The 21,597-nt window shown below is 42.4% G+C and overlaps 2 protein-coding genes, 1 long non-coding RNA gene and 4 other non-coding genes across 7 annotated transcripts; 2 read left to right on the plus strand and 5 right to left on the minus strand.

Annotated features, from left to right (window-relative positions):
• Positions 1 to 259: 259 nt before the first annotated feature.
• On the plus strand, positions 260 to 9,561 carry LOC4332629 (uncharacterized). The gene is made up of 16 exons (XM_015777202.3): positions 260 to 631; positions 1,215 to 1,409; positions 1,504 to 1,578; positions 1,677 to 1,841; positions 2,747 to 2,910; positions 4,234 to 4,452; positions 4,845 to 4,971; positions 5,997 to 6,185; positions 6,759 to 6,845; positions 6,969 to 7,123; positions 7,372 to 7,491; positions 7,601 to 7,826; positions 8,287 to 8,346; positions 8,435 to 8,608; positions 8,696 to 8,805; positions 8,975 to 9,561. Exons 1-16 carry the CDS (start codon positions 440 to 442, stop codon positions 9,138 to 9,140), a joined length of 2,424 nt encoding a protein of 807 aa, XP_015632688.1. The 5' UTR covers positions 260 to 439; the 3' UTR covers positions 9,141 to 9,561.
• Positions 9,562 to 10,068: 507 nt separating this feature from the next.
• LOC136351112 (UPF0481 protein At3g47200-like) lies at positions 10,069 to 11,686 on the minus strand. Its single transcript, XM_066308629.1, has one exon. The coding sequence runs from the start codon at positions 11,475 to 11,477 to the stop codon at positions 10,215 to 10,217; it is 1,263 nt and encodes a 420-aa protein (XP_066164726.1). The 5' UTR covers positions 11,478 to 11,686; the 3' UTR covers positions 10,069 to 10,214.
• A 1,784-nt stretch (positions 11,687 to 13,470) lies between these two features.
• On the minus strand, positions 13,471 to 17,140 carry LOC4332630 (uncharacterized). The gene is made up of 2 exons (XR_010740059.1): positions 17,039 to 17,140; positions 13,471 to 13,767 (listed from the first exon to the last, which is right to left on the minus strand). It is a non-coding gene; the product is annotated as an uncharacterized protein (transcript).
• Positions 14,582 to 14,669, minus strand: LOC112938424 (small nucleolar RNA snoR109). Its single transcript, XR_003241624.1, has one exon. It is a non-coding gene; the product is annotated as a small nucleolar RNA snoR109 (small nucleolar RNA).
• Positions 14,832 to 14,919, minus strand: LOC112938445 (small nucleolar RNA snoR118). Its single transcript, XR_003241645.1, has one exon. It is a non-coding gene; the product is annotated as a small nucleolar RNA snoR118 (small nucleolar RNA).
• Positions 15,018 to 15,093, minus strand: LOC112938373 (small nucleolar RNA R66). The gene has a single exon (XR_003241572.1). It is a non-coding gene; the product is annotated as a small nucleolar RNA R66 (small nucleolar RNA).
• Positions 17,141 to 18,717: 1,577 nt separating the features above from the next.
• On the plus strand, positions 18,718 to 19,760 carry LOC9271682 (uncharacterized). The gene is made up of 2 exons (XR_010740060.1): positions 18,718 to 19,110; positions 19,226 to 19,760. It is a non-coding gene; the product is annotated as an uncharacterized lncRNA (long non-coding RNA).
• The last annotated feature ends 1,837 nt before the right edge of the window (positions 19,761 to 21,597 follow it).

Here is a 21,597-nt window from a genome sequence, read left to right on the forward strand (position 1 = left end):
CATTATCTAGACCTGCGATAGTGCGATTAAGTTGATAATATTTATATAAATAATTTTGTTCTCACTTTAGATAAAAATTTAAAATTTAAATCATTACTATAATTTAATATACAAAATTTAAATATATCGTGATCTATAGCTATGCCAAACAGACCCGAGTTTTTATCGTTAAGAGTTAAGTCTCTGAAATCCATCTCAGACATCGCAACATCGACCAGTCCACACAAGTCAAGACATCACCGATCTCAAAGCAACGGCCAAGCCGAGAGAGCGCAACCCAAACCACGCGCCCGCCGTGGACCGTCGTCGTTCCGCACTTCCGCCGGCCGCGCACCCCCGCTGCTCCGCCTCCCGATTGCCTCGTAGGCGGCGGCGGCGGCGAAGCTTCCTGAAACCCCGACCCTAGGGTTTCTCCCCGCCTCCCCGGGCGCTGCCTCCCATGGCGCCTTCCCTGCTCCTCCTCCGCCTCCTCCTCCTCCTCCTCGCGGTCGCCGTGGCCACCTCCGCGGCGGCTCGGCGGGAGGCGTTCCGCCGGGATCCCGGCCACCCGCAGTGGCACCACGGCGCTTTCCACGACGTCGAGGACAGCGTCCGCGCCGACGTGCGCCGCATGCTCCACACGCGCGCAGAGGTAACTTACTCATCGTCACTCTCATCCCCCCCTCGTCGCTCGTCGGCTCCCCCCGTTAAATCTCTCTCGCCCGCACACGAGTGGCGCACGTCGACAGAGGTGATCCGGTGGTTTTGAGCTCGGATGAATTCGAGCTTGGTAGTAGCTTGCGATGCGGTGAATTTTACTCTCGATGTACGGGATCTGCAGGTGGATTTCGTTCCTCTCCCCTCGTGAGATCGACCGCCGTTTTGATGTTGTGGGACGTGCAAAGTTTGTAGATTTTAGAATTTGTATGCTTATAAGTTGGAATTCTTCCTCCGAGCATGTGTGAGACTGTTTAGATGTGCTAGCATTATGAGTGCCTGCAAGATGGCATAAGGAAAGAAAAGACCTTGTGAGAAGTTTTTTGTTGTAGTTGACTGGCTGTTGTAACTTTTGTCCACACTGGTGCTCATACAACAAGAATAGCATAACAAACTGTAGTAATCTTAACTTTCTGTAATCATTTGTTGCTGCTCTACTTTATGTTTCTTCTGAAACATTCATTGTGTGCATCTTTTACGTTTGCAATGTCTGTTGACACACTGGGAGAATTTCGCAGGTTCCATTTCAGGTGCCTCTCGAGGTTAACGTTGTTCTTATTGGTTTCAATGGTGATGGAGGGTATAGATACTCCTTGGATGGGCATAGGCTGGAAGAATTCTTAAAGATGAGCTTTCCGCTTCATAGGCCCTCTTGTTTCGAGACAGGAGAACCAATTGATATTGAGCATCATATTATGTACAATGTCATAGCGGTAAGGCTTCATTTTAAGGTCTCATAATTATTCTTTTTACAATATGTCGCTGTTATTTTTATACTGTTCTATTGTAAAAAATATACTTCTTTAGGCTGGACAACCAGAGCTGATTTCTCTTGAGAAGTCACTTAAGGAGGCAATGGTTCCTGCAGGAACTGCAAGAGAGGTAATTGGGACTATATTATTTTCTAAAAAGTAGTGTTTAGTTGCTGTTCAAATCATTTATTGACACAGTTCATGGCACTAAATATTCTGTCCCTCCAGAGTGAATACGGCAGGGAATTCCCTCTTTTTGAGGTAGATGCGACTATGGTAGAGCCTGTATTCCAGAGGCTCTATTCATTTATTTTTGACATGGAACCTGGTTATTCATCAACTGAGATGGATAGGCCTGCGCCTGTTGCAATATTTGTCGTTAATTTTGATAAGGTATGGGGATTTTTATCTATCATTGTTTCTTTCTGTATCATATTATATTGACTGCCTAATCTTCTTATGTCATTCATACCTGTATGCAAATTCTAGACATTAGAAAGTGCAGTCCTTCATGGTAATACTGGATTCAAGGAGCATGTTGGTTTTGTTCATTTTTCCTGTCTTTTACTTTTGGAGAAAACAATAGAGGTGAACCCTAATGAAATTGTATTAATAAGCAATTGTACAAAGTTATTTAGAAAATAAGGAAAAGAGAAGGAAGCTAATTAAACCAATGAGAATTATACTCAAGAAAATTTGTTTTCCTTGTGTTTTTTATGAAAGAAATCTTACATAATCTGGTATGATCAAATGAGATTATAGGACACTAAATTTGACAAGGTGAAAGCTCATAAAGATCAAATCTGATTTCTTTTCCCTTGTGTTGTTTATGAAAGAAATCCTACATGCTTTTAGTTCACATATCTAGCTAGGGGCTAGGGATCTCACATGTATCCAATAGGGTCATGAAACATTAATTTGTTGGTTGCAGATTGCTAAGGCGACAACATTGTTCTACAATTGCATTTTTTTTATAGAAGGGATAAGTTATTTTGTAACTATCACTTAATAATTGGTATGTTTTTATTTGCAATAATATATATTACGATAACGTGCCTTGCACGTGCACGTTCACTAGTACTCAAGAAAACTCTCACTTTGTCAGATCTGAGTCTAAACCAGTCTGTCCATCTAAATGTGGTTGTTGATTTGTGATAAGAAAATGCTTTTGTTAAATTGTAACACATAGTCTAGTAGCTTCTTACTAACAGACAGGAGAAATAAAGTGCTCTTGTTGTCTATCTTTACCATTACACCTGAGAGTGGCATCAAACACCAATACAAGTTTTCCTTGGCAGGTAAGAATGGATCCTCGGAACAACGAAACTGATCTTGATAGTTTAATGTATGGTGCGATAGGAAGACTAACAGAACAAGAGCTAAAAAAACAAGAAGCAGATTACATCTACCGATACCGTTACAATGGTGGTGGTGCAACTCAAGTATGGCTGAGTTCTGGAAGGTGATTGTTCTTCTAAATTTCCAATTCTCTCTTCTTCTTTTTTGTTACAAGGTAGCTTTGCAACTTCTTTATCAATATTCAAGATGTAGTATGCATCAACTTCTTTATTACAAGGTAGCAGACACTAAAAATGACAAAATCAACCTGCATCTTGCCAGATCCAAACAGTAGTCTGTAGAAATAAAACCATACAAACATTATAAGCTATTGGATATTGCATTTCATAATAAACGTTGCAGCAAACCGTTCCATATACTTGTTTCTTTTTGTCACTCATTTCTTTATTGATAACCTATTTTTACCATTAAATGTATGTGCTAGCACTATTAGTTACTCTTCTAAAAGTAGGATTTGGGTGTTCTACACACACCCTGCCCTCTGTGTGTCATATACGTAGACATGCATGTTTTGTTTTCAAGATAAACAAAAAGCTCTCTTTGCACATGTGCATATCCGGGTTGCTAATTGATCTCATGTGGTCATGTATACAGTCTTTAGATATGAATATAATTATTTTTTTGCATTTTATTTTGAATCTATTTATTTGCCACCTACGGGCAGTATTCTAGTCTAGATTTTTGCATGCATTGATAAATCAATGTGTAAGAACCTTTTTGTCCAAGTATTGGCAAGTACACGAATAAATATATCTCTAAGCTTTCTATTCACCAGAAACAATATGCTGTAACAGGTAATGATTGAACCCGGATATATGCAAATATGCTCTTGGCTATATGTAAAAAATGTTTTTAGTTGCATCTATTCTCCAGTAAGATAGTCTACTGCCAGAATTTTACTTTGTAGTGCAGTTGATATTCGGACTGTCTCTCTTCAGCGCTATTTCAGAAAAGCCGTGCATTGTTTTTATATTTTATTGCTTATTATTGTTAGTTGCAAACAGGGTTGCAGATCCTGAAAAGAACCGATTAGTTCCACTTGAATTGGTATTAGGAACTTGTTTTGTTTCAGATTTATTGTGCAATTTTGGATGTAATACTTGTGACTATGGGAAATGAGGAAGACCCAGTTAAGAAATATTGATAGACAAAAGGGAAAATAACAAGTTGGCCAGAAAACAACAGTCCTCTGAACTAATGTTGAGCAAAACCGAAAGATCAACTGAGATGATTTTTGAAATACATGTATCATCTTGTGTGCATGATGTATGATGTATGATCCATGTCCAGCCCTGTCATATTTTACTGTTGATATTTCCATGTTGGATTTTTTCCCCCTTTATGCTATACTGGAATTATTTGAGCAACTGTAACCAAGCTCTGTATGCTGATATGCTCTAAACCACCACTGCATTGGTCCTTGCAGATTTGTTGTAATAGATCTGTCAGCAGGCCCTTGTACGTATGGAAAAATAGAAACTGAAGAGGGCAGTGTGAGTTATAGGTCATTGCCACGGCTATTAAATATAATCTTCCCAAGAGGGCTTGCTGCTCCCAGTGCTAGTTCAACACAAGATATTTTTATTGGGCAGCTTGGTGGGTTAATTTCAACTACCATTGAGCATGTTATTGCTCCTGATGTCAGGTATTGCTTGAAAGTTACCGTTTGGATCACAGTTGCTTTATCATCTGACAAAGTTAATTGGTAATTCCATTAATCAAATGATTGTCTAAAGTATTCACTTCTTGGAATGTTTAGTGAAATAGGAGTTGAACCAAGTATTCAGGTATATTCAAGTTAAAAGACCTCACTGACTCGTCATTCTCACTACATTTTATGATTTTAAAGATTAAGAATTATCTCTCTTGAATAGTCCCTCTGTCCCAAAAAAAGGCAACCTAGTACTTAGGTTGCCTTTTTTTGGGACGGAGGGAGTACATGTCAAACACTCCAAGCCTTATCTGTTCTTTTAAGTATTATATGATCCCTTTATTTTTTTCCTTGTATTTAATATTACTATTTTCTACCAAATTCAGGTTTGAAACTGTTGACATGGCAATGAGGTTACTTGTACCTATAATTGTGCTGCAGAATCACAATCGGTACAACATTCTTCAAGCAGGTCACAACTACAGCATAGATGTTCAAGCTATTGAAAGAGAGGTTCGTTGATTTTCTTGCATGAATACATCTGTTGGTTGCTGAGGCCACTGCAATTTGTAGCGATCTTACTGGTTTGTTTTACTTCATGCACTAATTACAGACATTTGGAGCACCTTGTAGCCATATAAATTTCTATTGGACAAAAAGATGTATTCCACAATAACAAGCAAATGGATGTCAGAATATGTTCACCAGGCAATATGAGCTAGTCGGGCAGCAGATTAGTGCCACCCTAACTTTCAATTTGGTGGGATTAAGTGGGTTAAGGACTAGGTGGGATAAATTGGCTATGCAGGGATAGGCGGCTAAGGTGGGAGGGTGGCACCTGTTTCCTAGGTAGGCTAGGTGGGAGACTTGGGGAATACTACAAATGATACAGTAATATCTCAACTCCCAAGAACCCTGGAATGCTAAATGTGATTTAGAATTTGGTTGTTTTTCTGTTCCGTAAATATGAAACAAAGCTGTAGATATTCCACCATGTTGGGGGTACTTCTGCACTTTTATGAAATGGAAACACTAAATATACATATGGCATTGACGATATTTAATGGCACACAAGCAAAGGTTTTGGGTTTTGGCAGCATTATGACTGTTCATTGTTGCTACACAATCCATAATGCAAATGGGATATCATCGTCAATGCCACTTTGCGTGCAGTCATAATAAGTAGCTGCAGCAAGTTCCACTAAGTAATTTTCTTCTGTCTTTTTTGGCCTGATCCTTTTAGGACAATTAAAAGCAAGTAGAGAGTGATGAACTATCATGCAGCGACTGCAGTCTTGTTGTAAGCTCTGCTAAAAAAACTATGATGTCAAGCTGTTCGATTTCGGAAGCAGAGTGTCATCACTGTTCAATATTTGTTTAAAAAATAACATCATCGCTCTTAAATGGGCTAATTTAATGTCTGACTGATGTATGTTCCAAATGAAAATGTGTTTCTGCCAGACATGTATAATTATGAAATGCACATAGTTTGTTGAAAATATGGTTCACACTGAGTCTCCAAATCTTGTGTATTTCAGGTTAAAAGAATGGTTCATGCTGGGCAGGAGGTAATAATTATTTCTGGTTCACATGCGCTGCATCAGCATGAAAAGTTAGCTGTTGCAGTTTCCAAAGCAATGCGCAGCCATTCTATTCATGAAACGAAGACCGATGGTCGATTTCATGTTCGTACCAAACCATATTTGGATGGAGCAATACTCAGAGAGGTTTGTTGGATAACTGAATTTTGGCTTTATCCAAATACTCCAATGTTTGAATTGCAAGCTTACACTGGCGAATCGCCATGATGAGTAGGTTAATAGATCTACAGGTATTGCATGAATCATGAATGCTTCAACCTTGGTGATTGAAGGCCACTTTTTGTATTTATATAATGTAAACTAAGAAAATCATCATCCTATTTCCATATTTAGCAAACAGGCTGCTGCATACTGCATGTGAGCAGTGTACATGGAGAACTATACTTTAGATCTCACCTATCCTGTTGAACATATCTTTCATATAACTGTTTTAGTGGTACCATCAACAAGAACATGTTATGGTTGACAATTTTCATGGGATTTCCACTTATATTTTTTAATGAAGAAAAGGGCTAAAACAAATGCGAAGCAAGTCAAGTAACAGATATCTTGACGCACAGTGGTCTAGACCACATTGCATTTTTGACTTAAATTTGTGGTGAAACCATGAAGCAGCATGAATATGTCACTAATTGATGGATCCAAAATGTTTGTCTTATGAAATGCAACATTACAGTTATATGCTGTCTACTGGTACAGGAAATGGAACGCTCTGCCGATGTGCTGTCCGCTGGTTTATTAGAAGTTGCAAATCCTTCCCTCTCAAGTAGGTTCTTCCTGAAGCAGGTGTGTGCAACATTTCCTAATTGACATCCTGCGATTTCACTTCAGTTTCATGGATCTCCATGTGTGATGTAATTTGGATTTTTTATTCTTGCTAAAGTATGTTCGAATCTTATTGAACAACAGCATTGGTTGAACGAGCAAGACGACACGCATGATTCCATAAAACATAAGCCTATATGGGAATCTTACATGCCCAGAAATAAGAAAGAAAAACGAGGAACTGGAAAGAAGAAACATGGAGATCTGTACCGGACTTATGGAACCAGAGTGATTCCAGTGTAAACAACTATCCTTTCTCCATCAACATACGCTTGCCTAAAAACCAACCCTCACTCACTTGATATACAGTTTGAGGATCAAAATGTAACTTACCAAGTTAAGAGCTGCCCCATCCTTAAAATAATGGTGTAGAAAATCAAGGAGTATCATTTGGGTATAGCGATAAAAATTTTATCCTAAGAATGCACTGTTCAGGCAAAAGTTATATCACCGCTGTTGCTAATATTTTTAAAACATGAATTGACAGCTTTGTATTGTCATTGGCTGATGTTGATGCTGAGCTTCTGATGGAAGAGGAAAATCTTGTTTGGACAAGCAAAGATGTTGTCATTGTACTTGAGCATAACAATGAAAAGGTTCCTCTAAGGTATGCAAAGTTTCAGTACAGGTCTACACACATAATTGTTCTATGGCTTCTGACATGGCTACATGTGTTCAAGTGCTGCTGTGTTTATACCCTTTATTTTGCATTGCAGTTATGTGTCAGAAACAACTAGACAGTTCGCTTTTCCGTCTCTAGCACAGCGCCACATCTTGGCAGGTTTAGCTTCAGCAGTTGGAGGTCTGAGTGCACCATATGAAAGGGCATCACATATTCATGAAAGACCTGTTGTGAATTGGTTGTGGGCTGCTGGATGCCATCCCTTTGGACCATTCTCAAACTCCTCTAAGATCAGTCAAATCCTTCAGGATGTTGCACTGGTATGTTATCCAATGATGCTTTTCCTTTCTCCTGAACATAAAAACATTTTTATGCATCAGAGTGAGACGTCAATGGAATGCACAAAACATGTTCATGCATCATCATGAGACATCAATAGTTTATACTAGTACCTTCTATGGTTTTATGAGAGCATGGGAGTGGAGGTTGTCATAAATTGAGCTCAAATGTGCTTCCGTTGCTTCTTGCCTCCTTTTACCAATTTCTGACTATGGTTTCCTGTTTAAGAGAGTAGCATGGACATTTATTTCTCTAATTAATCGTTGCAAATTGTAGTCTATATGACTGTATCTAGCAAATCTTGATATTATGCTTCATGACTCGTGACAATCAGCATGGCCAGGATTTTGTGATATTTTACCTATGTAAACCTTGGTTTCTTCAGCTGTTACATGTCATATTCATTTGCACTAAATCTAATGTATGCTTTTAAATGTGTAGAGAACTACAATTTATGCTCAAGTTGATGCTGCTCTTCACAAAATAAGGGACACATCGGAGGTCCTCTGGAATTCAATTGAACTTGCTTTCGTTTTCTTATTTTCTTAACATGCGCTGGAGACTTTAACTCCCGTCTGCTTTGGTGCAGTTTGTTCAATCCTTTGCATCAGAGCATCTTAAGACGCCATTAGGAGAACCTGTTAAAGGTAAACAAAACAAGTCCAACACAGAGTTATGGGTAGAGAAATTCTATAAGAAGGTAACAACTATGCCAGAACCTTTCCCTCATGAGCTTGTTGAACGTTTGGAAGAATACCTGGATGTAAGTATTTATTTTTGTTACTGCACCAGTTTATTTTTAATTCAAAGTTCTATTTGCAGCTGATTCCTTTTTTTTACCCCATTTCAGAGGCTTGAAGGACAACTTGTGGATTTATCCTCCTTGCTCTATGACCATCGTCTAGTTGATGCTTATCAAAACAGTTCTGATATCCTGCAGAGCACTATATTTACACAGCAGTATGTACTTTTCTGAGACGCAAGATTTCCCTGTAGCTACCTTTTGCACTTTGTTCTGACTTAGACATCAAATATTTCCCATTATATTTCCCTTAGTATTTTTGTGATTATCTGCTCAATATTCACTATTTTCTTATAATAGTCATTGTTAACATCTTCGATTTGACAGGTACGTAGAACGTGTATTGTCTGCGGAAAGAGACAAGATGAAGTGTTGCACTATTGAATATAATCACCCCAAGCAGTCATCACAGGCGTTTGTTTACGGAGGGATCCTTCTGGCTGGATTTCTTGTCTACTCTTTGGTTATTTTCTTCTCTTCACCAGTCCGCTAATTCACATGCGTCCAGATGAAGATGACCCTGAATTCTCTCTAGTATGACAAGATGGCTAAGCATGATAGAATTTGAAACGATTGCTGAAAAGCTGTCACTGCGATATGCAAGGTGTGCCCGGCCTCATAAGGATGTCAATCTGCATTCAGCCATGACTAGACAATCTGCTGTATACGTTGGGGGCTTTCTCGGCACAGTTTTGTCTATGAGAATGTTTGCTCTTTAGTACCTACAGGCAACCCCATAGTTAGATGATTCATTCGGCCATCATAAATGGCCGATATAATCCAGAGGGGAGTTCAGATAAGGTCTAATGCAGGCCATTTACGGTTTTCCCCTTTGCCGGTATGTTACGAAAAACCTGGTATGTTAATAAAACCCATAATCCTCATGATGCAAACAATTGTTTTCCTTTCTCTAACAATGATTTCACTCTAGTGTTCTACGCTCCTTTGTGGTTTATTTGATTCACTGCAACTACACTAAAAATTGTACAATTATGGCCTGTGGAAGGGAACTGCCGAACTGCAGTATAACTTATTGTAGTTCTTGATAAATTACCATTGGATGGCTACTAGCAACCTGTGGTCTCGTAAGCCAAACTGAATGTGTCCAATGTGCAGTTCTCTGAAGCAAAAGGTTAACCGTGTAGTTCTTTCTTTAATAGTTTTGTCATAACAATTAGGGATCATTTTGAGAATTTAGCTCCGTTCCTTACATGGTAAGGAAATGGTCATTTGTCACCAAAGCTTTGTGTCTTGGCAACCACGCAGCAAAAGAGAGCTACCTAGTTGGTCCGCAGTTTAAGTTTGACTTGGGATTAACATTCTCAACATGAAGTACTCCATCTTGCTAGTAAAAAAAAAAACATGAATGGATGGTATTGCTGTTTTTGTTTAACTACATTAACGGTAGTAAGAGTCGCATGTACTAAAGGCAAATTATGAATTAACGGTAGTAAGAGTCGCATGTACTAAAAGGCAAATTATGATCGAGGTATCGTTCAGTAAAAGGAAATCTATGAAGACAATCGTATAGCAACCAGCCAAGCAGCATTGGGATGAAACACCCAAATCATCGGTTCCAGTGGCAGTGCTCCCGGATGTCCCGGAACAGGCAAGCCAGCAGGTGCCGGTCGTAGTCCATGGTCGTGTACTGCACCACGTGGCTGAAGTACGCCACGGCCTCCTCGTCGGTGACCATGCAGTGCAGGATCCCGCAGCGGCGGAGCACCTCCACGTCCCGCCGCGAGTTCACCAGCGAACCCAGCAGCGCCACGAACCCCGTCGCCAGGTTGCCCCCTTCCAGCTTCCGCGCCGCGCGGCCGCCGCCCTGCTCGAACGCCACCAGGTTCGCGAGGAGCACCTTGGCGCCCTCGTCCACCACGAACGCCGGCATGTGCAGCACGCCGTACCGGAAGCTCATGTCGAACACGTCGCGCGGGGTGGCCTTCCGCTTGAACGTCACGCCGGCCTCCTCCATCTTGGCCGCCGGCGGGATCATCGACGTCATCCGCCCTTTGATGGCGCCGTCGCTGGAGCGCGGGGACGGGACGGGCGGCTGCTTCCAGATGGCCAGCGACGACGCGCCGCCGTTGGCGGCGTCCCCGCCGTTGCGCGCCTTGTCGCTGTCCGCGGCCGGGTTGCGGACGTTGCACTCGTAGTGCAGGTGCAGCAGGTGGTGGATGGTCTTGTCGCTCGGCGGCCGTATGACGCGGCTCGAAGGCAGGTCGCCGGCGAACGCCTTGCAGAAGATGTCGAGGAGCGCGTCACGGTCGGCGGCGCCATCATCGTCCCCGGCAAAGGCGACGCCGTGCAGCCTCTCGACGACGAAGAACGGTATCTGATTCTCCAGGAGGAGGACGTCGTGGTACATGTGCTGCCACGCCCACTTGGCGCCCCCGGGCGCCGCGAGCTGCCCCTCGCTCTTCCTCAGGAAGAACTCGAGCAGGAAGCAACCGTCGAGCACCAGCATCTCGGCGAACTCGTCGGCGCCCACGTCGTCGAACCCCTCCGCGTAGCACTGCCGCGCGTCGGCCTCGACCGCCCGCGCGGCGCGCACGTAGGCTCCGAGCCCGGCCTTGTCGTCGCTCTGCCGCGACAGGAAGTCGCGGAGGAGGCGCCACTTGTGGCGCTGCGCGGCGCCGAGCCCGTCGCGGCCGTGGTAGTACGGCCCCACGGACACGAGCTTTGGCTCGTACAGGTCGCGGTGCCGCTCCCGCACGGCCGCGGGGAGGCGGAAGATGGTGTACGGGTCGTCGGCACCGGGCGGCACCGCGTCGAGCAGCCGCTGCATGGACTCCACCACCCGCGCGTCGCTGCCGCCGTCCTCCTCCATGTTGGTGCGACAAGTGATCGGCTACGCGGCGCGGGGATTTTTGAAGAGGCCCGGGAAGGGGAGAAGCGCCGGCGCGCGCGGGGGTTAGCCGCTTGAGAGGACGCGCGCGGCCTCGGCGACTCGACGTGGGATGCTCGAACTAGCTAGGAGGCGTACGTCGCGTGGGGCGGAGTTGACCTGAGAGTCTGAGACCCGGCCGGTGCACGTCCTGATCGGCGGCCACCGTCAGTGTTATAACAAAACAAGAGAGCTCGATCATAAGCCAGCAAGAGATGGCCGAGACGACTAGCTCGAGTGACACTAATTAATACACGCATGGACGTGGTCTAGGCACGGGACGTACGGCGACGGCGAATGGCAATCGATGAGCCAAGCAAAGACGGAGTAAGAGATACTTTTATGGTTGGCCCAGACCAGAACGCCGCCTGGACACAAACCGTAAGCACGCTGACCTTTCCGAACATCCGGACGGACGGACGGAGGTTGCAATTTTGCATTGCTTGTGATGACTGGCACACGGACTGGGTCGCACGTCAAGCAAACGATGCCATCCGTTACATCATGGCCCGCACTTCTCTGTACAAACACAGCTCATTGCCATGGTATTCTCAAAGATTGGAGGTTACGTGCAGTTTAGCTTGGGACTATTCATTTGTGATTTGTTAGGTAGAAATCTGTCATATACGCCATTGAACTTTTCTAGGTCCTAATTGAGACACTGCAAATTGGGTTGTCCCAATTAGGGGTGAAAACGGTACGGAAACGGACAGAAACCATCTTTATTATTTTCGTTTTCATATTTTTTTTTTCGGAATCAGAATCGGAAACCCCGGATACGAAAACGGAATCGAATATTATCAAAACCGAAAACGGAACAAAAACGAATCGGCGCAAATACGGTAACGAAAATTTATCGGAATAAAAAACCCCTCAAACTGGTAAATCCAATTCTCAAGTCTCAACGGTCAACGATTCATCATGAAACACAATTAAGTATTAACAGTACATCACAAAACACAATCTATGAAATAAATTATCTATGTTTAAGAGAGTAATGATGCACAATCTATGAAATAAATTATCTATGTTTAAGAGAGTAATGACGTTGGTAAATCCCAATGAAGGAAAAAATATTCTTATGTAAATTTAGATTTGCATAACAAATATTTTCAAGAAAATAAGAGCAAAACAACATGTTATTCACTATTAAGTGCTTAAAAAAAAGAACTCAGGGTATTTCAATCACAAAATTTCTGGAAATTCCGAAAAAAATTCCAAAAATTCCAAGAAAATTTCCAGAAAGTTTCCGACCGATTCCGAGTTCCAATGAAAACTGCCCTTATCATTTTCGATTCCGTTTCCGAGAAAATATTTCCGAATTAGTTTCCGTTTCTGAGAAATTCCAAATTCTGAAAAAAATATTCGGACCAACAGATTCCGTTTTCGAAAATATGTTTGGAATCCGGAAAGTTTCCGTACCGTTTTCAGCCCTAATCCCACATATACCCTGCTTCTATTCCAAAGTAGTAACACCCATATTTTCGGCCCTTATTTTGCAGGATGAACTGTCCCCGTTCCCAACCGGAACTAACTAAATATATCTTTAGACAGAAAACAGAGTAAAAATCAGGGTGTGTTTAGTGCATGAAAAGAAAATTTTTAAGTGTCACATCAGATGTTTATCGGATGTTTAACCGGATGTTGAAAAGGGTTTTTGGACACGAATGAAAAACTAATTTCATAACTTGCCTGGAAACAACGAAACGAATCTTTTAAGCCTAATTAAACCATCATTAGCACATGGACTAATTAGGCTCAAAAGATTTGTCTCGCGATTTCCATGAAAACTGTGTAATTAGTTTTTGTTTTTATATATATTTAATGCTCTATAATACCTATTCCGCAACACACACAATCACTTCTTGTTATAGACTTATAGTTCACTTAAAATCAGAGAATTTACTGGAAGTACTGAATGGCATCATAAGCAGTGTTGGTAGGCAAGAATGCATCAACAACAACCTTCTTTCTCATTCTTCTTGTCTAAAAACATTTAAGCATAGTAACAGATATACGTATGGTCAATAGTACACTATATGGACTTGCAATTTAAACCATACAACGGGCTATGAGGATATATGGACTTGCAATTTAAACCATACAACGGGCTATGAGGATAGTCTTACAGTCTTCAAAGAAGCATTTGATCTCGTGGAGGCAGTGAGGAGACGTCTCAATGATGTCATTGTAGTGATAGTATTCAGGATCATCAGCAGCCTGCTATGTCATCCTAATCACAACATCCATTATCTCCAGTTTTTTTTTAAAAAAAAGTGGTGTGGCTAAAAAAAAGGTAAATTGGAACCATGCCATTATAATTTTGCAAAGTTTGAGATATGCCATCAGTATCTCAATGACATGTAGGACCCACATGAGTCAATGACATGTTGGTTAGGATGACATATCTCAAATTTTGCAAAATTATAATGGCATGGTTCCAATTTTCCCTAAAAAAGAGTGAAGCAACACATGTGTTAGGCAATTTACTCTTTGTTACCACTTCCCTAAATGGCTAATCTTATTATTGTGACTAAAGGAGATGTTATCATTAATAAATTTTTTTTCTTCCTCAAGTTATCCGCAGAATGCATTTGTAATATTTTGTGAGATAAACAATCTCTATACCATGTAAGCAAACATAAAGGTGATATATGTATCCAGTTTTTTCATGTTTGAAACAGCACAATATATAAGTATAACCTATTTGTCCCCCTATTTCTATGGTCTGAAACAAAATCATAAATCATGGACCTTGTAGTCAGTAATAAAAATTAAAGGAACAAATTATTTAGAGCAAAAAACTAAGGCTTTGCATCTACACTGCTCTTAGATACATTACTTGATCATTTACAAGTCTTCAGGTAGAACATCTATTCAGGATTCAAACTGAAACCAGTTTAAGTTCAGAGCTATATTGCTGCTGCTTCCACCTCTCCCTCCTCCAAAATCGACAGATGGAAGGTTGACGACGCAGGCAGAGGAAGGACGAGAGGGGAAGAGGAGAGGAGCGCTCGGCGATGGCAACGGCGCGAGGGGAGGTGCTAAGATATGGGAAGTTCGGTAAGCGGAATGCCCATGGAATCAATTGGCAACCCGACCAGTTTTACTTCCATATTAATTTGGCTACAGCCTATAATGGCAATCAAGATGAGGGCAAAGGTAGAACCCCTAATCTTGGTACAATGCAGCCTTGAGGAGTTGTGGTTCACAGTTTCAATCTAAGAAAAAAAATTACTCCATACAATAAACAATGCCGATCTTAGGTAGAGATGATGCTGATATTGCATAGGTAAAGTGTCAGACAATGCTTTCTAGGCAAACGCATATCCATCAAAACGCAGCGTAATTCACTGCTCGGAGCCCAGTGCATTTCATCATTCATAGTACCATAACAAAACAGATGTTTAAATTTGATTAAAAGATTCAAAACAGCCTAAGATCTCAGATGAAAGGGACAGAAAAACAGAGGACGAGTCTAAGGCCCTCAGGGATCATACTTGTGATTTTCATCAAGGAAGAAAATTCTCAGGTCTCAAAGATCCATGCCATCACGGGGTAGCCCATACCAAAGAAACAAAGTAAAAATGAATGGAAAAAAACTCAATCTAGGGTAATCTTGGAGAATGTTATTCAAGCGCCTCACGGATGAGAGTAGGCGAAGCGACTCAAGATCTCCAGAATCTAGCCCCTCTGGAAAATTCGAGCCACGTAGAAAAAAATCTGAGGGATCGACTCATCAAGGGGCTCGAGTCGCTTACGAATTTTACAAAGACACGCAGCACTAACATATATCTTAGCTTATCCTAATCTTAATCTTAACTAATTAGATAATTTGTAACTTCCATTTCGTCACATCTTTTTGGTCCGCGTTTTCGTCCGTCATCACTCTATATACCAATCGTGTACGATGGAAAAAGCACAAAATCAAATCAAAGATCGGTACGAAATCAATAGGGCAGCTCCATAAAAATTTAATCGGGTAAATCTACATGAAAAAGAATCAATTCGGACAGATATGCACATCGAGAACCCTAGAAAAAAGGGGAAAAAGGAGAGGAAAAAATCACATAAATGGGCGAGCTCGTCTCCATCGCCGTCCACCGCGCTCCTGTCGTGGCCGCGCCCGCCGGGCACGGCCACACTCGCCGCCTCCCCAACCGAGCCGGCACCCCCTCCCTCTACCCCGGCGCCCCGTCCTCCGGCGCTCTCCTCCTGCTCGGAGGCAGAGGAGAGAAAGAGAGAGGATGGCCCGCGCCGTAGCCCCACCATCGAGGCCGACGGAGAGAGGGGAAGAGAGGACGGTCGTCGTCGCCGCCGTACCCCCGTCGAGCACTCCCCGATGCGGCGCCGTGCCGGCGAGACGGGAAGGAGAGGGGGAGAGGGAGCGGCGCCGCCGGTGGGGGAGGGAGAAGGGGAGCGGCGCTGTCGCGGCGGAGCGGGAGAGGCACTGCCGACGCCGTCGTTTTGAGAGAGAGAGAGGGGAGGAGAAATGCTTTAGGGTTAGGGTTTTGGCTGTAGAACTTCTATATAGGTACGGATCAATCGGGACCGTCGATCAGATCGGACGGCTCCAGCTCGTCGGGCCACCGTTCCCAGGCCGCCACATATTTGGGCCGCATCATGGGCCGCGTGTAAGTGCACGGAATAAGTTCAGTTTAGGTTCCTAAAGGCTGAGTTCTTTTCTTTTGAACTCTCATTTTTTACGTGCACGCTTTTCAAACTGCTAAACGGTGCATTTTTTTTACAAAAATTATCTAAACAAAATTTGTTTTAAAAAATCATATCAATCTATAATCTATTTTTCAAATTATTTTTAGCGGATACTTTATTATTTATATATTAATAAACTACCACCTCACGAACACAACATAAGTTGTCTCCGAATCTAAAATTCGTCCCTAAACCACAATAACAGAATAACAGACATGACATGTCCCTCAACTTCTAAAATCAGTGCAAATAAGATCGTAAGACGGTTTGGATGTTGGTTTTAGCTAACGTGGTGTTGGCATGACACAAAAAGGTAAAAAAAAAAACAGAGAGTATCCGATTAAAAATAAAAAAAACACAATGGGTTCATGTCATCACTTGTCACCCCTCTCTTTTCCCTCTTCTCTCCCTACCTTCTCTCTTCTCAAGGAGGTTGCATAACAAACTGAAAAACACATAATAAAAATTATTCCGTAAGTCCGACCGAGCGATGCCCTGCGTCCCCGCATGCGTGATGTCTGATGTGTTCATCACGTACGCCGCCAAAGGAAAAAAAATCGAAGATCGAATCAAAATCCTAATCGCATATAGCGGACAAATCACAAAATCAAAGATCGATTAAAAACCCAATCGTGGCAAATATCATCCGGAGTCCGTATCAAATAAAAAAAACTAAACCAAATTTAAGGAATGAGTATAATGTACAGTGATACAAAACATTTCGTCCGTTGCAAACACGGGCCATTTTTGTAGTCAAATCATAAACAAAATAGTAAAAGAAATGATCTTACCCACGGCGGCGATGCGGTGGCTGGCGGCTGATGTACGAGGGTCTCGATCCCGTCTACCGTGTCTCGCCTTATAAAGGGGTGGATCCGATGTCTTGGGTTTTCGAGGCCGCTCGTGATGGGCTTCGGTATCTTCTTGGGGCGGTTTGCTGGCAACAATGGACGAGAAAATCCCGGCCTATTACGGGCTGGTTTAGTTTGAGGCCTAAATTAGGCTTATCAATATTTGGCAATTTTAATAGTGTTTAGTGTCTATTTGGTTTAAACCAAATTTTGGCACGCCTAAGAAAATAGGTTATTTCAATAGTGAACTTAAGCTATTTTGGCTTCAATCCAAACACAACTTTCTCTTACCAAAATTAGTCATGCCAAAACTTGCCAAAATTTGACACTGATAAAATTTGGTAAGGCCTATTTAGACCACAAACCAAACCAACCCTAAGAGCCTATGTTAATAGGAAAACGAGGGCCTTTCCGGAAGTACACACAAATTCCGTTCGTCTACATCTGAATTCTTACGTGCCGTCTCCTAGCAAATAGGGGTTCAGCGTACGTGGTCCGAAATCCACACCGGCAGCAAAGATGGCGAGAAGTGATCACGGTGCCACACTGCCACGTTGCGTCGTTCTCCTCCAGGCATATGCACGGTGCGCCGCATGGCGCGAGCGGTGGATGTGCAGTGTTTGCAAGGTAGGTCGGCTCCGTTTGCCCAACGATGCCCGTCACACCGTGGATTCCAGGGAGTCCAGGACTGATAGATGCTGAATTTATAAGCACATAATTTAATTTATTTTATAAATAAATTATGATATTGTAGGTGTAAAGTAACATAAACACATTATATGATCTACACATGTAAACTAGATAATAAAATATAAACAGATCGAATATGCGCAACATGCTGAACACATAACGAGGGTACCGGAAGACTGGCTGCTCAGCAAGAAGTACTTGCGGTTGCGAGCGTTGATGACGGCGCGCAGCACGCGGATGAAGTGGAAGACGAGCCTGCGCGGAGGCGGTGACTTAACTGATATAGAGATATCAGGACGCTTGATCAGGACGCCTGGCACGATCTACACTACACGTGATAAGTCACACATAACTTATCCGAACTCCACGTCGTTTCACGCACCGGATTATTCGGAGTGTTTCTGAAACAAACGTATCCGAATTTCCTGCAGCAAAAACAAAACTGCAAATGCGTAAGGGTGAGGAACCAATTTTGACGAAGCACAAACACACACGACTTGATTTCGCGTGTATTTTGCGTGGAGGCGGCGACTTAACTGATATAGAGATATCAGGACGCCTAGCACGATCTCCACTACACATGATAAGTCACGTGTAACTTATCCAAACTCCACGCCGTTTCACACACCGGATTATTCGGAGTGTTTCCGAAACAAACAAATCCGAATTTCCCGCAAAAAACCAAAACTGCAAATGCGTAAGGGTGAGGAACCAATTTTGGAGGAGTATTCGACGCGTACGTCGAGCACGCGCGCCACGCTAGGCCAGGCTAGCGAGAGCGTGCGTGTGTTCCCCGAGCATCACCAACAGTATCTGTATATGATTTCCAGTCCTGGAATTGAGGATTTTTGTTCAAAAACTGTCTCCAACAAACTCTCTAGCGAAGCTCCCAATGGATGAAAATCCCAAACCCGGATTGTTCAGTCTCCACTTCTGGGGATGAGGTCCCGCTCCCAATCCATCGCACTTCGCTCCTTCGCGTGCGGAAGACGAAATGTTCCCACATAGCTTCCTTTCGCCCTCATACGCCGCCGGTTCTGTTTCACCATCGGCGTCGTCTTCCCCATGCTTCCCTAGCGTCGGTTTTCTTCCCATTCCCGGTGACGGCGCATGGTATGGCGGCAGCAACACTTTCCATCGAAGCCTGGTGGAGGACAGTTGTCGCCGCTCCCCCAAGCACCAGCGATGCCTCAATTCTGGGCGTCGGCGTGAACCGCCCGGTGCCGTCCATGGCCTATCTCCCGAGCACTAGATCCCATCGACTATGAAGCTCCCAACATCGATTAACTTGTTGATGGTTGCTACTTGCTGCCCGAACATGGGTATATACTGAATTTTGTTATAAAGAAGTATATATTGATTTGTTTTCTCTGAAGTATATATGCTAAACTGATGAATTGTGATCCATGGATAGTAAGTATGGATGCTTCTTGCCAGATTTGTTGCTGGTGCCTGCTTGCTGATTCTTCGTACTGCTGGAATTGGTTGTTGCTTCCTACTAGAACTGTTGTTGCCTGCTGAACTCAAGTTGGTGTTGCTGATATGATTGTGTGACAATTGCAGCTGCCTGAACTGGATATAAATTTGGAAATAAAAGGATTTTCAGTCATGAAATTTCTGCACATAGCAGCATTTCTTTTCCTTTGATATACTTAGTAGTTTGCAGCAGTTGAACCCTGATATGGCAAGTGCACAGCTTATATGCTGCTGGAATTGCTACTGGAGCTGTTGCTTGTTACTGCTGCTTCTGTTTGATGCTGAAAACTAAAAATTGCTGGAACTGTTGCTACTACAAATTGTTGTTGCTGGAAAGGCTGCTGCTGAAAACTGAAAATTGTTGCAAGTAGCAATAGTTCATCGTAGTTTGTATAGTTTACCAAGTTCATGCACTCTGTTGCCCACAATTATTGTTGGATGGGAAAAAAAAGGAGATTTCAAGTTTAGTAAAATTCAGCTTCAGAATCAAGATTCAGACTTCTTGTTTCACTAGAGTACAAATTGATTCCACATTATCCACGTTAAATCTGCTACTTGTTGCTGTTGAAATATACGTGCAAAGGTTTTGACAAGCATTTGGAAGAAGTTACTTCAAAAACTCATCTCTATCTCTCCTTGTTCCTTCGGAGAGGAATAAGAGGCGGCAGGACAAGAAGATTGCTCAACGACGAACAGGGAGGGTAGGGAAGCTGGGAGATGCCCGGCCGAGGAGAGCATCGTAAGGATCGATCTCACTGGATCGCGTGGAGAGGAGTGACACCGATCGGTGATCTAGTGCGATAACTAGTCGCTTGGAGCATGATATCGCAGCAAGGAAAGGGAAACAAATTTCTGTTGGTAGTTTTGTGTGGCTTCACTTTTAGTTTTTAGGAAATCAATTTTAGCTAATCTTTTGGAGGGATCACTATTTTTACACCTTAAACTTTGTTTGGCATTCCCATAAAAAATATTTGGGGATGAAATATAGGAATACTGTTGGTAATGCTCTTATCTCCACCTCACATGCCTCAAGTGGCTAGGAGAGCACCCTCGCTTATAAAGATGTCTCCCTCTCTTAGAATAGGGAAGTTAATACCAAACACCCCATATATACCATCTTATGAGGTGGATTTTTATGATTTTCGAATTATTACTTGAATGGGCTAAGGCATATCTATTATTTCAACGATAGAGAGTACTCCCTCCATCCAAAAAAAGACAAACACTGGATTTCCGTGTCCAACGTTTGACCGTCCGTCTTATTTGAAAAAATTATAAAAAAAATTAAAAAGACAAGTCACACATAAAGCATTAATCATGTTTTATCATCTAACAACAATGAAAATACTAATTATAAAAAAGTTTTATATAAGACAGACAGTCAAATGTTGGACATGTAAATTTAGGGTTTTTTTTTTTTGGACGGAGGTAGTAGAGCACATGCGCCGGAATCTCCCTGCTGTCACCTCAAAGAGCTTGTCAATTTGTCATATTCCCCTCGTGGTGACTGGTGAGAGGTGAGGGTCTTTCGTTTGTGACCGTTTGTTGCGGCGGCATGAGATTCTTCCTCCACAAAAAATGGAATCAGACCAAAGTGCTTCTTCCGTTGCCTGAAAATTAAGATGCTCATGTTGGATTCGCAATTATCTATTGAGGTTTCGCTGAATGGCTTAGTAGTTAAAAAATTGTGATAATTATTTAAAGGTGGAGTTCAAAAGAATAAATTAAATATTATAAAATTGAAATTTATTTTTTGAAATCATATTATTAGAATTTATGTAAAATGTTTCTAAAAGTCGCATCTCGTTAAGCCAAAAGGGCTGATCGGGAGGGACTGTTGCAGTTGTGCAACACCAAACCTAACACACTTTTACTACTTCACTGCACATACGGTATAACCGCAGCTCTAACCGCTTCAAAAGCAGCACAAACGATCAGACTAAGGCCTGGTTTAGTTTCCAATTTATTTTATCAAATTTTTAACTTTTTCATCACATCAAAATTTTTCTACACAAATAAACTTTCAATTTTCCACCACATCGTTCCAATTACAATCAAACTTTCAATTTTAACGTAAACTAAACACACCCTTAAAAGAAATAACGGCAGAAAAAACCGCACAATTTCTTTTTATTATTGCGAGGACATGGATCCGCAACTCTTGGAAAGCAGTCACGGGCAAGCTGCTAGTACACCTCACTTCGAAAAGCTCCAAACTCATGGCAGAAACAGTCCAGCTACCACACATCCATACCACACGGAGCTGAGAGAACTCGCACGGTCGATCTCGTGCCCTCGCATCCGCTGCCCCGCTGACGCCACGAAAGATCTCA

Source organism: Oryza sativa, chromosome 3 (assembly GCF_034140825.1).
Source record: "Oryza sativa Japonica Group chromosome 3, ASM3414082v1".
In the NCBI taxonomy this organism is placed as follows: domain Eukaryota; kingdom Viridiplantae; phylum Streptophyta; class Magnoliopsida; order Poales; family Poaceae; genus Oryza; species Oryza sativa.

Bases quoted from the DNA above. Each gene is read 5' to 3' on its own strand.
- LOC4332629 (XM_015777202.3), top strand. From the start codon at position 440: ATGGCGCCTTCCCTGCTCCTCCTCCGCCTCCTCCTCCTCCTCCTCGCG. The intron at 6,186-6,758 runs GTTTGTTGGATA...CTACTGGTACAG, and splicing joins ATGGAGCAATACTCAGAGAG to GAAATGGAACGCTCTGCCGA. The intron at 7,124-7,371 runs GTAAACAACTAT...ATGAATTGACAG, and splicing joins GGAACCAGAGTGATTCCAGT to CTTTGTATTGTCATTGGCTG.
- LOC136351112 (XM_066308629.1), bottom strand. From the start codon at position 11,477: ATGGAGGAGGACGGCGGCAGCGACGCGCGGGTGGTGGAGTCCATGCAG.